The 17,851-nt window shown below is 46.2% G+C and overlaps 1 protein-coding gene across 1 annotated transcript in view; it reads right to left on the minus strand.

Annotated features, from left to right (window-relative positions):
- LeuRS-m (Leucyl-tRNA synthetase, mitochondrial) overlaps positions 1-17,851 on the minus strand; it is an 88,512-nt gene that overhangs the window by 69,513 nt on the left and 1,148 nt on the right. Inside the window, exons 3-4 of the mRNA XM_037428579.2 lie at positions 14,257-14,385; positions 5,701-5,792 (exon numbers count right to left, since the gene is read on the minus strand). Coding sequence (XP_037284476.2) covers positions 5,701-5,792; positions 14,257-14,385 — 221 coding nt within the window. The remainder of the gene's footprint in view (positions 1-5,700; positions 5,793-14,256; positions 14,386-17,851) is intronic.

A 17,851-nucleotide genomic window follows, 5' to 3' on the forward strand; every position in this document is an offset into this window, starting at 1 on the left:
AAGTCCTCACGGTCATTCTGGTGGCAGCAATCAATGCTCTGCACTATCGGCTCTGTCAAGGCAACATGCGACGGTTCCAACGGTGAAAGAGTCTTGTAAATATGTACATAAGTTTCTGTACATAGAGTCGGGCTGTTGCAACGTATCGAAAGGCACTGGTCTCCATCCTTCACAAGCAGCAGCAGACATAAGACAAGACGGACACCATGCAACCAACCTTCCACTCGCTTCTATAGCAACAGCCGCTAAGCAGCTGAGAGGCTCTGCTCAAGGGAACAGAGAGAGTGGGTAGAAGATTGTGTTTTACTAGTTGACTCGCATTTCACAAGAGCCTTGACTGCAGATCAGTAGCATTTTTTGTCTATATTAAAGAAACATTGCAGGGCTCCTTTTAAAATGTTATTAGCAGCTGGATTGTCCTTGTTGAAATACTGCAAATACACACATATTGTCCTTGCTGAAATACTGCAAATACACACATGTACAATAAAACCATTTGTACAGCTTAAAAGAGCCCTACAACACTTTTTGAACAGAGTCAGAATACTATACCGACCTGTAATCATGATTCCTGATATCAAGTAAGCCAATTATCGCACTGCAGACAGCAAGAAATAATGATGATGATGAAAACATTTTATTATGAAAATAAAAAATAAAAGGGGCAGGTCCCTATTCATGGACACCTATAGTATCCTCTGCGACAGCCTAGGCCCCGAGTATGAAAGCCCGACAGACCTCGGGGGCGCTGTTGCGAAGGATGCCTTTCCACTGCTCTGGGGTACAGGTGGACCGAAGGATAGGAGGGAGGGAAGGAAAGTAAGCCGCGGAGCACTCTACAGTAACGTGAAAAGTTGTGGGGATAGCGCCACAGCCTGGCCAGGTATCAGTATAACGAGTCGGGTATATTTTATGCATAAAGTGGAGATTCAAGAAAGTTCGGGTCTCCAGTTGTCGAAGTGCAACAGCTTCCTCACGTGTGAAGGAGTCCGGTGGGAGTAGGTATTGCTGTCATTGACGTATGTAATGTTGTGTGACTTCGTGACATGTGAGAAGTGGGGAACGTGGCTCTATGTTGGCCGCCTCACTGCGCAGAGCCGCACGGAGGGTGGGTTCTCAAGCAGCCGCATGAGTGCGTTCATTACCTGACAGTGAGGCATGACCAGGAGTCCAGAGCATGTGTATAATGTGGCTGTTGTGTAAAACAACTTTAGATGTGCGTAAAAGAATAGAATGGGAGCTTTTGGAAATGCCACAGCCTGTTAACAAAGCCCGACATGTCGTTTGCAAATCGGTTAGTATGTAGTATGTTTACACGGGGAGGCACAAGGTGTGTTGGATCACCCAGGTAATTGCCAGGATCTCGCCCGAATTGGTGGCAGAAGATGGGGAAGAGATCGAGGCAGCACTTATGATCTCATGAGTGCCGCTAACCACCACCGCTGTGTATCGTTCGTCGTGCGAGCCGCATCCGTGTAGTAGACCCTATTCTCTTCAACGTCACTGAGAGTGCGATTCAGGTATCTCCCCCGTGCCCACCAACGACCGATGTTATGCTTGGGGTGCATGTTGCGTGTCAGGGGACGTACGCGGAGCACTCGAGCTATTCTGCGTGGAATGTAAGTTCCCTGCATCCGTGTAGTAGACCCTATTCTCTTCAACGTCACTGAGAGTGCGATTCAGGTATCTCCCCCGTGCCCACCAACGACCGATGTTATGCTCAGGGTGCATGTTGCGTGTCAGGGGATGTACGCGGAGCACTCGAGCTATTTTGAGTGGAATGGAAGTTCCCTGCATTTCCGAAGGTTCAGGGGGCACTGGGTAACCCAGGCGGTGGAGTACATGTCTAACCGTTAGTGTGAGAAGGCGCTGACGCTGACTGATCCACTGGGCCTCGAGTAATTCATTGAGGGCATTGTTCACTCCTATGGACAAAAGGCGCTGCTTATAAGTACAGTGCGGAACACCCAGAGCGACCTTGATGGCCTTGCGGATGAGCGTGTTCACCAGTTCATGTTGTCCTTGCGTTAGCCTGGGAAATGGAAGGTGATAACTGAAGTGCCTCATAATGCATGCATCCACTAGTCGAAGCATGTCCCGCTCTTAGAGTCCAGAGCCTCTATTACTTACGCGTTGGAACATGGCAATGATCCGCTCCATTCGGTGGGAGTGTATGGAGATGGTGTGTCGTGCCCTGCCATCTGCTTCAACGTAAAGTCCAAGGATGCGTGCCCACTCTACCTGAGGGATAGGTGTTCCTTCAACGATTACATTGATGTGGGGTGGGGGAAGACAAGGACCTCAGACTTCTTTGCAGCACAAGTGAGGCAACCCCGTTGAGCATAGTCTGAGACGACCTCTATGGCTTGTTGAAGCCGGTCTTGAATTTCACTGTTGGAACTCCGAAACGTCTACAATGTGATATTGTAGGCATAGATGGCATGATGCAAGTCCTCAATTTGGTGGAGACTTGACATAGTGATATTAAATAATGCTGATGAAATTACAGCTCCTTGGGGGTTGCCTCTACCTGATAGGTGGATGATGCTTGAGCGATGCGGGCCTATACCAATTGTTGCGGTACGATCACTAAAAAAGGCTCTGACATAGTTATATACGCGAACGTCCCCGCACGATTCGGCGAGGTTGGCGACAATGAGGTCGTGATCCACATTGTCAAAGGTCGACTTAACGTCAAGTGCAAGCAAAGCGCGGGTTTGGACACCTCACGATGAACCCAAGACCTGCTCTCTCAACTAGAGCAGCACATCTTGCGTGGATAAGTGCGAGAAAAAGCGGAACTGCGTATGCGGGAAGGAAGACTGGCTCTTGAGAAATGGCCAATGCTCGTTAAACGTGTCCACCAGGTGCCTAACATCTGCATCGTTGAGATTTCGAAGTGTCATGTACCAGATGTGGTCAGTACCTGGCGCTGAATACATGCGGATATCCTCTCGCACAGAACGGACCTCTTGAATGTGATTTTGGCATCTAAGGCAATGGGCGAATCAATGTAGTATGGGTATGGGTGATACTGGGGACTCGCTCCAGAAGAGATATGACGTGCTTTTAATTCCAGCAGGAGACGGTCAGGAGAGTCTCTAAACGAATGAGTGAGGACATGCAACCGTTTTGAGTCTGCGTATTTAAAGCCGATGGGTCTACAAGAGCTCGAAGAATGTTCCATGTCTTAGCAGTACTCAGAGTGCGGGCAACTATTACAAAACCCGCTCCAGTTGTTTCTCGTGAGAGTCTGGATATATTCCTGGGCTTGTCGCATGATACATACAATCCGAAGTTTCAGTTTAAGATTTAGGCGGTGATGCTTCCAACACTCGGAGAAACTATAATTTCATGTTAAAAACACCCATAAATCACTTGCTCACTCCTACATTCCACGAGAGCTTGAGAGTTACCAGCTGGTTTCTTGAGCATGAGCACTTTATCATCAACAGCATTATTGCTATTTGTAGCCAAGTAAATTTAAAGTATACAGAACTGCAATGAAATTATTTCATGTTTAATCTTCCTGTCTTGATCTACAGCCATCAGCATATGTTTTGCTTTCACTAACCACAGTCATGAAAGGTGGCATCTGGAGTGCTACATGCATGTTCGCTACATGCATGTTCATTCAAACACTACAAGCCTGATTTGGTCACTTGTCTTGTGATGAGCCCACTACAACAGTACTTAGCGATGCATATCATCATCTACAAAATCACCAGTACTTGCCAGCACATGCCAGATCTCTTCTACGTGCCTACTGACTAACATTTCTTGGCAGACATCACTTCTTAATTAACTAACATAAGGTCTTTCCTAATTCACAATCTGGATTCCACTACTGTCTGTTGATCAAGCTGGCACAGAACAAAGCCAGCCTGTGCCAGGTACTCATGCTGCTCGGTCAAACCACAGTGCACGATATTACACACAAGCACCAAGTTTGCTCTAGCATTTCTGCTTTTTCTGCTTTGTCACATAAATATAGCAGCCACCATAGAATGATGCCACATGCCAGTGTCATGCACACCTGAGCCAACACGTGCATAGAAAAAAAAAAATAGGAGAAAATATTACACATGTCGACGTAACTTTTGAATGAAGCTTCATCCCCAAGTCATTCCTTTGTGCGGCACACTCATGGTAATGAAAAGAGAAAGCACTCACCACGAGTGGTCACTACCTGTACCTTTACTTATGCTCAACCAAATCAATGACCAAATCTTCGTTCTCAGCAGAACGTTTGTGGCGTAATAAACTCCAGTAGTGGGATCATTCTATGACTGTTTAGGTATTACAGGAGGAACAATGAAGAAGGATTAGCATGAGGCTTACTCTACAAGCATGGTAATTAAAGGATGAAAGATTCCGGAATGCTCCCTACACAAGCTGCAGTATAGTTGGTTTTGTCACCCCTTGAACACGACACAGGAAACACATCACAGACAGATCGTCAACAAATACAAGTTTATGAACTCGGGCCACAACACAGTCAGAGTCACAGTTTGTGGGCAATAGGTTACTGCAAGACCTATTAAGCATGCTTTTGAGCCTGCTGTACTGCAGGCAAGTAAAGCTGCATCAAGTGTGACAACCAGAAGTAACAGGAAACATCCCATGTAACCAACTTGTTGCTGGCCTGTGACCATGTGTCATGGCGACCGAGAACTTGATAGAAGAAACCTGGGATGAAGAGGGTGCCCAGAGGCCCCTACTAAGAGGCCAATCAAAGGAATGTCTCAGTGATGTGTGCTTGCAAGGCATCTTGATGTCGAAGAAAAGCAGCAGCCTAAAAATAAAAGTAGAGCACAAAACAAGACTAGACAAAGGAGACAAGTAAACAGGAACGAGTGCTCATTCCGGTGTACTTGTCTCCTGTGTTTTGTCTTTTTTTACACTCTCCTTTTCAATGCACCAACTCGCCCAGCAACGCATTCTAAAAAAGACTGCGTTTGAGCGGGCCGTCGGTTTGGCACACTAGCCACTGACAATATGCTTTCGCTGGAGTAGCTATTCCCAGCAAACAAGCTGGCAGTAACATTCTGACAGTAGATGGCCATTACAATAACTGAGCTGAGGCGATAAGGTGCAGTGTAGACAGCTCGACCTTCTTACATAAAACATGGGGAAAAGAATGAACAACCCTTTGCCCAAATGTTTTGATAAAAGAAAATTGTATCCAACTCGCACACAGCCATTCAATTAAACATTCAAGCTTTAGGTGAATGTAGAGCCACAAGTCTTTTTTTTATTTTTTCAGTAAGATGATTGCAACTTGTTCAGCGATATTCAGGATTTATAAACAAAGTACCAGTCAATGTTAGCGGCTTGTAGAACTGTTGACAGTGTAGCTTGCGAGATCTAAGACATGCTAAAAAAATAAATAATCTAGCGGTTGTCTCGCAACTACTGCTCACTCTAAGAGTGCTTGATAACTAAGCAATAAATACCCGAAGCCAGAATAACCTGGAAGTGTGCTTTCTTGCACTGCACATTCGCCGCACCTGCAATACTTCAAATGGAGACAAGGTCCTAGCCGCACATGCTGGAGCAAAAGTGATTAGCTGACATTAGTTGGGCTAACTGCATCGCATGAAAGCTAGGTTTACAATTATGAAAAGAGATTTACTGTACATCAGCAAACTCTCTCACAAAATACGTTTAGGCTGGTGAGCACTTCACATAAGTGCTCACCTTTCTGTCCATACTCTGGGATTCTCATTTCTCTCCACAGCCGCATTTTCTGCTGGCAAGCCAAAGCTGTCCCAGCCCATAGGATGGATGACCTGCATGAAGGAAGACAGTTCTGCAGTTTGATAAGTTTTTTCTATAATACATAAAAAAAAAATTACGGCAGATCCACGAAGTGAATGCTGATAATGGAGCGAAACTTTTTGGACAATTATGAAATGTTTATCAAATGACTATAAAAATGTTTATTTATATTGTTCATTATATTTATAAGTGTTTATTTATATGCATGAAGTCAGTGTTCGCGTTTTGCTTAGAACGACACTGCTTTATAATCAGAGAATGTAAACAACAGTGGTGCTTTGATCATGTCCATTTGAAAGTTCGCAAACACTAGGTCAGTGCACTTGCTTTGGAAGGTGGTCGTTTGGCTGTTGTACATGGAGCGTAGAGACTAAGTGTTGAACATGTGTTTCACTATTCAGTTGTCGTCGAGTAGGTCAACCTGGAAGGGTCCCATTAGGACCCATTAGGATCTGGAAAGATTATATTAAAATCTTGTTGATGTTCTAGTCCAGCTGTGGCTGCTTCAGCTTTAGCAGCTGGGCCGTGTCGGCATTGGCGCCGAGCCACAGCTTTTCGCACTTTTAGCTCTGGGTTAGCTTCGCGGCTTTGTCGTTCTGCCGTCACTTTTCGAGCTCGGGGTCAGAGTTTCGACATTGTTGTTCGGCTGCTGCATGAAGTGCCTTAAGTTCACACTCCTCCCCGACTGTGTTGAGGACTGTGATGTGGGCGCCTTTATCATCAGTTTCTAGCGGTATTGTGTTGTCATGGTGCTGAGCAAGAAGGGTTATTTTGCACGAACCCAACCAACAAGCATGGTGTCATGTATGCAAAGGTAAACATAAACAGATTGAATCTGATGATAGTGGACATTCAGTGTCACAATGCTGCCATGATGAACAGCACAGAAAGAGTAACATGAGCAAGAGCAAAGCTTAGCCAAAAGTTTTTTTTTTTCAAAAAAGAAGGGGGATCAACCACCCTTTCTCTGTGTTTGTGTTTCAAACCATCTAGTAGCTGGTTCCCTCCAAAGTTTCCCTCAGAATAGCTGGCGCTGGATGGGAGAGCAGTCACACCTGGTAAAGGGAATGATTAGAGGCATTGGGGTTGAAACGTTTATGTTCACGACATGCTAAATTCAATCATTTCGAAGGAAGTGTGAAGCCCTCCCCCCATCCCCCCCCCCCCCTCAATTGTGCCAATAGAGGTGAACAAATGCTTCGCACTGCCTTTCACTTGAAAAAAATTTAGCACTAGCTAAATCATTCGTACATACAGTGAGTGTGTAAATCACAGGTCAAGTGACTAGGCACGAGAAAGCTGGGTACCCAGCTACTATGTATTTTATTTCAGCCAGTTTCAAGAAATTCATCAAATCATTAAAAGCCTCGCAAAATAATGAGCCAATAGAAAGATGTAAGAGCAAAGATTAGGTAGTTAAGTCTTATGTGCACAAATTTTCCCATGGCCTAGTGAATATTTCGGGTCAATATGGTGTACGAGTTTCTTTTTGGCTCCTGGTAAACTCTGTACGCTACGTCCGGCGGTGAAAGGGGAGTGAAAGAGTTAATCATGACTCAGCTTGTGGAGATACGTTAGCAAAAGGCTTTCCCTATAGAGCAACCGGGAAGAGACACAATGTTCTCCCCTACCGTCACCCACAAAGACACTACGGCTGAGTTCGTTGACTCTTTGACACGGCGCAGAGATCGCACTCAAGGCAGGCTATCAACAAACACGAGTTTATTAACCCAGGATACAGCACAGTGTGACAATCACAGGCTTGCGGGCCAGCAGAGAAACTTCGCAAGACCGGTCGAGTACATTATCCTGCAGTGCCATGGCAACCACACAAAGGGGAACTGCCAAGCGCGAACGAGAAGTCGCCCGCGAAGGCAGAGCATGACTTCCTTCACAGCAGGCATGTGAGCATCTCCCAAGCATGCGAGCTCCGGGCAGAAGCAAGCCCATGGGAGAGGGGGTTGTCACTGGCATCCATTGACAGGCGAAGTGTGGTGTCCTGCGCTTCCATAGCATGTGTCGGCGTAGCATGTCCGGGCATGCCGGCCAGCAAGGCGCTGACACCTGACGTGCGCCAGCCGACAGACCTAGAGGCGAAGCCATCTTGCCGATTAAGGTGGTTTCCAGCCCCCAGGCCATGCGGGATAGCACACACGCAGGCTGGGGAACAAGGTGCCTTAAGAAAGAGCGCGCTTAATTCCCACAGGTTAAAGTGCAACGTAAACCATATTAATAAAGGTTTAAGTTGCCAGACAAATGTCATATACTCCTTTTTACTTTCTTACAAGTGAGTACGCATACAGAAAATGATGTGGTGAACCAATGTTAGGTTTGTAAAGGGGGTTTATTGAAGGACTGAGCAAGCGGGTGGTAGCTCTAAAGGAACGCAGGCGGACCCAGATGACGGTGCTTGATCGCCGATCTCGTGCCTTTTTCTTGTGTTGATGATAGCTGACCTGGTGGTATTAACGTCTTTCTTACTCACTACAATTACCCCCGGCGAAAAAGTTGAAGCCATCCTGGCAATCTAACACGTGGGGACAGGCGGGTAAAAGTAGGGCTTCAGACGGTTTACGTGAACGATATCACGTCCACGCCGACGACGGTCGCTCGGTGGCGTGAGGGGTTCAATGGCGTAGTTCACGGGCGAAGTACGCTCGACCATGCGGTAGGGACCATGATAATTAGAGAGTAGCTTGGGTGATACACCAGGGGCGCAGGGCGGAACATGAAGCCATACAAGTGCTCCAGGAACGAACGTTGGTGTAGAACGATGGTCGTCCACACGGGTCTCCTTTTGGCACTGTTGGTCAGATGTAGTAAGCCGCTTGGCTAGCTTGCGGCACTTTTCTGCGTAACGAGCAGCTTCCGAGACAGGCTTGCATTCGGAGGGATCTGGCGAGTATGGCAGTAAAGTGTCGAGGGTGTGCGATGGTTGGCGACCGTACAGGAGAAAAAATGGGGAAAACCCGGTAGTGACTTGCGTAGCGGTGTTATACGCGTATGTCACAAATGGGAGAACGAGGTCCCAGTTTGTTTGATCAGAAGCGGCATGCGTAGCGAGCATGTCCCCCAGAGTACGATTAAACCGCTCAGTCAAGCCGTTCGTCTGTGGGTGGTAGGCTGTACTCTTCTGGTGTACAATATGGCACTGTTGAAGAAGTGCTTGGATTACATCGAAGAGGAAAACACGCCCTCTGTCACTGAGGAGTTCTCAAGGAAGACCATGACAAAGCACAAAACGATTGAGTATGAAAGTTGCGACGTCTTGTGCTACAGCTGTGGGGAGAGCAGCAGTTTCAGCGTACCGTGTTAGATGATCCACTGCCACAGTAGCCCATTGGTTGCCTGCCGTTGTTAATGGTAGTGGTCCGTAGAGGTCAATCCCTACACGGTCGAATGGGCGGTCTGGGCATGGAAGTGGCTGCAATGAACCTGTTGCAGGATGTGGCGGGCTTTTCCGCCGCTGACATTCGTGGCAGTCGCGAATGAACTGGCGGACGAAGGTAAACATTCCGCACCAGTGCACCAGTGCAATGTGCTGACGCCGGTGTTCGTAGGCGCTCGTAGGTCTTGAAAACACTGGCGTCAGCACATTGCGGGTCAGAATGAAACGACGCGCAGATGGTAGAGCGCAGCGTTCGGGGAATGACTAGAAGCCATTTCCTACCATCTGCTGAATAGTTGCGCCGGTACAAAAGGCCATCCCGAATACTGAAGTGCGGAGCCTGGCGGCGCAGGGTTCGAGTGGTTGGAAGTGTCGATGCCTCGGATAATGCGTCAAGAAGCGAAGCGATTCATGGGTCATTGCGTTGTGCAGAAGAGATGGTGTCCTCGTCGAGAGCTGACAACGTGTTGTCCGAGGGAGGAAACAGATGCAATGTCCGGGGATAGGGGAGATCGTGACAGTGCATCAGCATCGGTATGCTTGTCGCCGGAACGATATACAACGCGAATGTCATATTCTTGAAGCCGAAGAGCCCAATGGGCAAGACGACCCGATGGGTCCTTAAGCGAAGATAACCAGCATAATGCGTGGTGGTCCATTACTACATCAAAAGCATGGCCATAAAGGTATGGGCGGTACTTGAGAAGCGCCCGAACGATCGCCAAGCATTCCTTTTCGGTGACTCTGTAGTTTGATTCAGCCTTGGTGAGAGTTCTGCTGGCGTAGGCGACGACATACTCGGCAAATCCAGGCTTGCGTTGCGCGAGAACCGCACCGAGGCCGACACCACTGGCGTCGGTGTGGACCTCAGTTGCTGCCGTAGGATCGTAGTGACGCAGTATTGGTGGCGAAGTGAGGAGACGACGAAGGGTACAGAAGGCTTGGTCACACTCAGAAGACCATGACAAAATATCAGTGGTGCTGCCTATAAGTTCGGTCAAAGGCGCAATGATAGAGGCGAAGTTGCGCACGAATCGTCGAAAGTAGGAGCATAACCCCACGAAGCTCCATAACTGCTTCATAGTAGTTGGTTTGGGGAAGTCGGCGACAGCACGTAACTTAGCCGGGTCTGGAAGTATACCGTCCTTTGATACGACGTGCCCGAGAATCGTAAGTTGCCGAGCAGTGAAGTGACACTTCTTGAGGTTGAGTTGGAGCTGAGCATTCTTCAGGCATGTGAGGACGTGTTTGAGGCGCTCGAGATGTGTTCCAAAGTCTGGCACAAAGACGACAATATTGTCGAGATAGCAGAGACAGATTTGCCATTTCAAACCCCGAAGAACCGAGTCCATCATGCGCTCGAAGGTGGCAGACGCATCGCAGAGGCCGAAGGGCATGACATTCAACTCATATAGACTGTCCGGTGTCACGAAGGCTGTTTTTGGTCGATCGGCATCTGCAAGGGGGACCTGCCAGTACCCTGAGTGCAAATCTAATGATGAAAAAAACTCGGCACCTTGTAAAGTATCAAGGGCATCATCAATCTTGGGTAAAGGATACACGTCTTTTAGAGTGATCTTATTTAGGTGCCGGTAATCTACGCAGAAGCGAACGGAACCATCCTTTTTTTTTAACGAGCACTACAGGTGAGGCCCATGGACTTTGTGAAGGTTGAATGACGCCGCGTTGCAGCACATCGTTCACCTGTTCAGTAATAACTTGGCGTTTCGCAGCAGAAACACGATATGGTCGCTGTCGTAGTGGCGCATGGGAGCCGGTATCGATGTAATGTAAAGTGGTAGAAGTGCGGCCAAGTGAAGGTTGAACAACATCGAAAGATTCGCGGTACTCGTACAGCAGTTGCAGGAGTTCAGATTGTTCAGATTGTTCAGATGGTGACAGTCCATCTGCGATCGCCGAATCGAACACTTTCGAAGCCTGTAGATCAGAGCGGTTAAGAGCACTGACGGCGGCGAGGTCACTTTGGGATGATTCTTCCTGCACGGTAAAAATTTGTCCATTATCGATGGGCTGTACGCACCCAAGAGACTCGCCTTTAAAAAGTTTGATAGTATGCGGAAAGGGATTGGTAAGGCAGAGAGCACTGGCTCCATTAGAAATTGAAAGGGCTGAATAAGGAAGCAGAAGTGGTTTTTAACTTAGAAAGAGGCTTGATGGCTCAAAAAATGCTACTTCATCACGCATGCCGTCGGAGACCACAGGGAGCAAAACAGCTGTTGTCGGTGGAATGTCAGTGTCCTCTTTGACAACTAGCTTGTGCGCGACTTGATTAGTGTGGTCGTAGGGCTGGTCGAACAACGGAAGCAGTTCAAGTTCGAAACGGGCACAATCTATAACGGCATGATTACGCGATAGGGAATCCCAGCCAAGTATGATGTCATGAGAGCACGAGGAAAGGACGATAAACTCAACAATGTAGTGGTCCTCCGCAATTGTGAGTCGGGCAGTGCAGGCGGCTATAGGTCGAACAGGTTCTCCATTTGCTGCACGTAAGGACATCATATCAAGCGGCGTGGTCACCTTTCTGAGCTTGCGGCAAAGTTTGGCGTCTATAACAGACACAGCGGCACTGGTATCCACAAGAGCATATGCATGGGCGCCGTCTACAAAAACTTCGACGATATTTGACGGCAAGGTGCGAGGACTTGCGAGGACTTGAACATTTCGATAGCGCAGTTCTTGCCCCTTGAACTGCGACGGCTAGTTTCCCTCATTTGGAGGGGCTGGTCGTGGACGCATGGGTGACAAGGAGCGTCGATTGGGTGAAGGTGAGTGACGAGACGAAGTTGCCGGATAGTCACGGGAAGACGTGTTTGACTGACGATCCGGACTTACATAACCAAAAGGGGGTCGGTGCATGTAGTTGCTTCGTGGTCGGACGTCTGTGTAGGCGGGCCCGCGACGACGGCAGTATCGGGAGATATGGCCAGGGCCGCCGCACGCAAAACAGATCAGCCGGTTATCGCGCGTTCGCCAGGCATTTGCAGCGAGGGGCGCCGCCCACGCGGCATACGGCTGAGTTGAGGCTGTGGTAGCGAGGAGAGGAGCCCATGCGACGGAAGACTGAGTAGGAGCGGTGACATGCGGCCGTCCATTGAACGGCGAGGGCTGGTGTGGCTGCTGCCTCTTTACTGCATCAGCATAAGTAAGAGGCGCAGCGACAACTTGCTGCTGAAAGGGCACTGGCATAGCCTCGGCAATCTGGTCCTGAAGTGCATGTCGGAGCATGGGAGCTAACGGTGTCGGTGGTTGCTCTTGCTGCTGCTGCGGGAGCTCTTGGCGCTGACAAAACGGCAGGAGAGAAAGCTGACGTGCGACCTCCTCATGCACAAAGTCTTTCATTTGTGCTAGAAGGTGGAAGTAGTCAGGCACGACGTCCAGTGCAGCGAGTGGTTGGTTAGGCTGAAATGGGCGACGAGTGAGAGCTCGTTGCCGTCGCAATTCGTCATAACCCTGCACAGAGTTACCACTTCAGACACCGTACCAGGAGACTTTGCAAGGAGCATTTGAAATACATCGTCATCAACACCTTTCATAATGTGCTGGATCTTGGCACTTTCGCTCATTACGGCATCGACGCACCTGCAGAGATCGAGTATGTCTTCGATATAGGCGGTAAACGTTTCGCCAGGTTCTTGTGCCCGTGAGCGCAGGCGTTGTTCGGCGTGCAACTTCCGCACGGCAGGGCGACCGAAAACCGAGGATATTGCCTGCTTGAAAGTGGCCCAGTTTTCGAACTTGGATTCGTGGTTTGTGTACCACAGTTTCGCCACATTAGCCAAGTAAAAGTTGACGGTGCTCAACTTAGCAGCGTCATCCCACCTGTTTGGTCCACTGACTTTTTCGTAGGACGACAGCCAGTCCTCGACGTCCTGGTCTTCGGAGCCCGAAAAGATCGGGGGGTCTCGCTGGTGAACCGGGCCGGGGCAAGTAGCGGCCGCGAGATGTGCTGTCTGTTGGGCAGCGTCAACTGGCATGGTCGACGGCAGGGTGCAGGATCGGAGTTCCAGGGTGTACGTGATGAAGTTACCCAGCACGATTTACCAAATGTAAAGGGGGTTTATTGAAGGACTGAGCAAGCGGGTGGTAGCTCTAAAGGAACGCAGGCGGACCCAGATGACGGTGCTTGATCGCCGATCTCGTGCGTTTTTCTTGTGTTGATGATAGCTGACCTGATGGTATCAACGTCTATCTTATTCACTACAGGTTTATTAACTATGCCTTCAATTTAAACATCAATGATGCTGTGTATATGTCTGTGCGTTGCCATCAGTGCAAGAATTCACAGAAATTTTGTTCCAGAACTTTTGTACAAGCACAAAAACAGAGGTGTGAACATGAGGTTAGCCGCTGAGGCAGCACAGATTGTACAAAAAAGCAGTCTATATCAACCAACCTTCAATTGCACTATCCGAGAAAAAATTGGCGTACCTAGAAGGCACATAGGGATGATCGGAGCAATGTAACCATGCATAGTGTATACAGCATGCTCCTCTCCCTCTTTTTTTATGTGCTTTGTGTGTCACTGTATATGCTTTCTGATCATATGCAATTAAACTTCGTTGCAAGTCAGCATCTGTCCAGTTTTCTTTTCAAATAGTACCTTGACATTTGCACAGTTTAACATCATGTCAACATCATGAACTGCCTTTTATGTCCAGCTGCAAACTTATCAGTTGCTTTCTCCATTCCCCTATCGCCACTTTTCGATGGAACAAACAAAGACAGCATGCATCAAGTGACCATCCTTTTAGGGTCTCTCTCTTTCACTTTCCTTCGCATACACAAAGTAGGGTGTACAAAGCCTGTTGCACTTGAACATTTCAGAGAATGCCAGTAGTGAAAACTTTATTGGAGAGCCCCTATGATTATTATCGCAATAAAATCCATGACATGCAGCTAAACAATATGAAATATTGTGTACTTTTGCCAGCTTTCCCAATTCAGAGCAGACACTTTTCGGAAAAGCATCTTTCATATACGAATCACTCGCTTATAAAACAAAAAAAAAATCTGACCAGTTCCTACAATTTCAATAATAATATTCAAACCACCGTCATTCCTACCTGTTTACCATGCATGGTATAGAAGCGGGCATATGTGTCGCTGATGGTGTATACACGAACATGTCCAAGGTGCAGCTGTCCAGATGGGTATGGAAACATGGACAGAACGTACATTTTTTTGTCCGGATCCTGCATGCCAGAACCAACAGCACAAACTGTCAATGCAAGTAAAAATTTATAACAAAAAAAACAAGGCAGCTGCTAAGGTGACATTTCCAAATACCACAAAACTTTTGTTTTACTTTATGACAGGCTGATATTGACATCTGTTGTAGTCATTCTCTTGTGAACATACTAAAGAACACAAATACCATCGCAGAGATACATTACAAAAAAGGTAAAATCTGGTGCTTCATATGCTAAAATAATCCTCACTAAGAGGCATGCCATAAAAAGAGTTAAGGTTGATTGCCACATCTTCTTTATTGTGTACTTAAACATAAGCATACAGGTAGTTTTACGTTTCTTTCTCCTCAATATGTAGCTGCTTAAATTTGGATAGCAACAAAAACTGTGGCCTTGCACAGCAGCACAATGGCATAGCCACTAAGTGACCACAACAAGTTAACACAAAAAGAGAACAAGTGGAACACATACACACAGACAGTTACTGCATGTTCATTGACTAGTTCGTTGAGATTCATTAATAAAGTGTGCAGTACGACTGTATGAGAAATAAGATGATCCCCCACACACAACACTTTCAACTATTGATCATTATTTCCTCCGATACAAAATGTCATATACATATTGAATTAGCAATAGTAAAAACAATAGCATACATTCATAAGTATAAATATGAAATCATGCACATTTCCACAGTGTAGCCAAAACATATAATGCACACTGCAGAGTTGTTCGGATAAATCAAAGAAGAGTATTTATTCTGACGATAACCACCACAGGAAGCATGTTCATGCCATTACCTAGCACTAGGGATGTGTGAATAGGGAATCTTAGAATCAAATTGAATACGAATTGAATAGTGATGACACTTAACCAAATACGAATACAAATTGAAAACTGTTTAAATAATAAGGTGACCATTTAAAACAGCCAAAGACTGATAAGTGTACAATTTTAAAAACAGCCCAAGAATTCAACAACATTCACCTTAAACAAACAAATGAATAAAATAAATGAATGAAATAAACACTTCAGCAAAAGAACAAAATGATTGCTTGTAACAACACAACAAACAAAATGTCCTACGCTGTTTTTTCAATGTCTCTTATGTGTGTTTTTTTTCTATCTGTCTAATTATTTCTCTATCTTTCCATCTTTTTCCCTCTTCTTCCCCTTTTGCTCTCTCTATTCCTCTCCTTAGTTGTTCTCTTTCTCTGTACTTGTTCTTTTGCTCATCAGAGCAAAAGAACAAGTACAGAGAAAGCATCCTAAACTGGACAAATCGGGGCATGTGTTCTGGGAGCAAAGCATCAGATGAAGACAAGGACAAAGACAGTGTGCACCGGTTCATCATGATGATAGTTTTTTAGTGTCACCACACGGCATAAAGAAAAGCTTAACAATACTGCTGTATTAAAACTGATATTTAAACATTAACCAATTTTCATGACTTGATATCACCTTGATTTTCATGGCAAAAGTAGTGGATTGATTACGTTATTGCTTCAGCAACACTAGAGGTTTAAGCAAAAATGCCTTCATCCTGTGATCAATATAGCAGCAATAGTTACACAAGTGCATGGGCTGTATACATCTGGGTAATTCAATGATGAAAACATGTGACTCGTTCCTTTGAGCGTTTTCTGTTTATGCCGATTATTTGAAAATTACTTGGTATTTCGAATATCCACCGTGCGATTCAAAATGATGCACTAGTTGATGCATTATTCAACATTTTGAAATATTACCACATCCCTAGCTAGCCCCCTTTCCGTGATTTCATACACATCCGAAATTCCTTTAGTATAGCTGCATTAGAACCAAGTCAAAGCTGAAAAATTTTTCACACAGCAGGATGTAGCTGTGTTCTCAGAAATGCATGCCTAAGTGGCAAAATTTTTTAAATAATGGGCAATTCTGCTGTCTTCTAGAAATTTTATGGATATATACTACCGTTTCTTTCATTCTCTTCCACAATATAATTTGAATAAATGTGAGGCTGGGAGCCCCTGCATACTCGAGGCCAATTAATTTAAAATGTTTTTGGACTTTCATGGAAGCAAATTTTTTAGGAAGTATTTTATTTTAACATAAATCAACATTCAAACAGGGTATTGAAACACTGTCAGTGTACTGAGTCCTGTATCGCTTCCTACATATAAGCAACCTGTACATTGCTAACTGCGACTCAATTCCTAAGGAGTTTCGCTGCCATGGCAAAGCAATGAGTGAGAAGGCAACAAATTGGAATGTTACATTAAGACTCGCAACTAACTCCTTTAGCATCCAACCTTGTGTAACTCAATGAAATGCCAGCAGAGGGGCACACAGCCACTACAGTGAGCAAGCGACTTTTGTGCTGGTTTTTGCTTTACTGCAATCTGAGTGGTGAGAGCAGCACTGCTGATCCCTGTCAAATAAAAGTGTCCACGACTGCACCAGGCCAAGCAATGTTCAGGGTTCCTGCTGCAGCCACACAGCCGGCCGACCACTCCTCCGCCCCCTCCGCGCGCGCGCGCACAGTGTACGCACGCACTTTTTTACGCGTGCATTGGAGCACCAGAAGAAGCATAAGTTGTCACTCCTGTTGTTGCAGCGGAAACACCGAGCTATGATATCGTGACGATCAAAAACACATAATTTGTACAGGCAGTTCTCTATGTGTGCCCCATTCTGCACCTTAGTCCCAGACGCTCTGCTCTGTCGAAAATGTGCGTACGGTGTAAGTGTTTTGAAAATCGACCTTTGTGTTAAGGTTCGCGTAGTGACAGCCGGAGCGACACCTTGCTATGCTTCTAGAGTTCCGGTGCACACGCTGTTGATGGGAGCGAACGAGCAGGCTGGTAGGGAAAAATGGTGCGCCCTTTGAGCTTCACAGGCAGCCGTCAGAAGGCGCAGTAGTGCTGTTTGACACGTGCTCTCGTGGTCCACAAAATTTTGCCCGCCACTGTACATATGATCCACTATACAGCTTCAGTCAAATTGCATTGTGCATCTTGCACTTTTACATGCTTTTGTTCTCCATCTTGCTGTACAACAGTCCATGATTGTTAACTTACACATGCAATAACTCACTCAATGCTTTATTTTGCTCATGCATTTACAGAAATTCTAAAAGAAGATGTGGCGAATGCACGCAAAAAAGGAAAACTATCAGGTGCTTATTCCTTCTCCGTCATAACACTATGAATTGTCAAGAAGTGGAGTGTAAACTGAAGTCTAAAATGAAATTAAACCTGATAGAGTGAAGATATGCAGTTTGTCGCACAGCTATGTACACTTTGCTTAATTATATGACCAACCATAGACAATTTAATTAATGTTTGATATGTTGCCACACGATAATTCTGGTGTTTTTTTTTCTTTTGTGTAAGTGTCATAGCTGTTTTTAACAGCTTGAACACAACCAGCCTAGTTTTTAGCAAAACAATTGCATCACAAGCTTTGATCAAGCTTTGTTAAAGAAGTG

Source organism: Rhipicephalus microplus, chromosome X, assembly GCF_043290135.1.
Source record: "Rhipicephalus microplus isolate Deutch F79 chromosome X, USDA_Rmic, whole genome shotgun sequence".
In the NCBI taxonomy this organism is placed as follows: domain Eukaryota; kingdom Metazoa; phylum Arthropoda; class Arachnida; order Ixodida; family Ixodidae; genus Rhipicephalus; species Rhipicephalus microplus.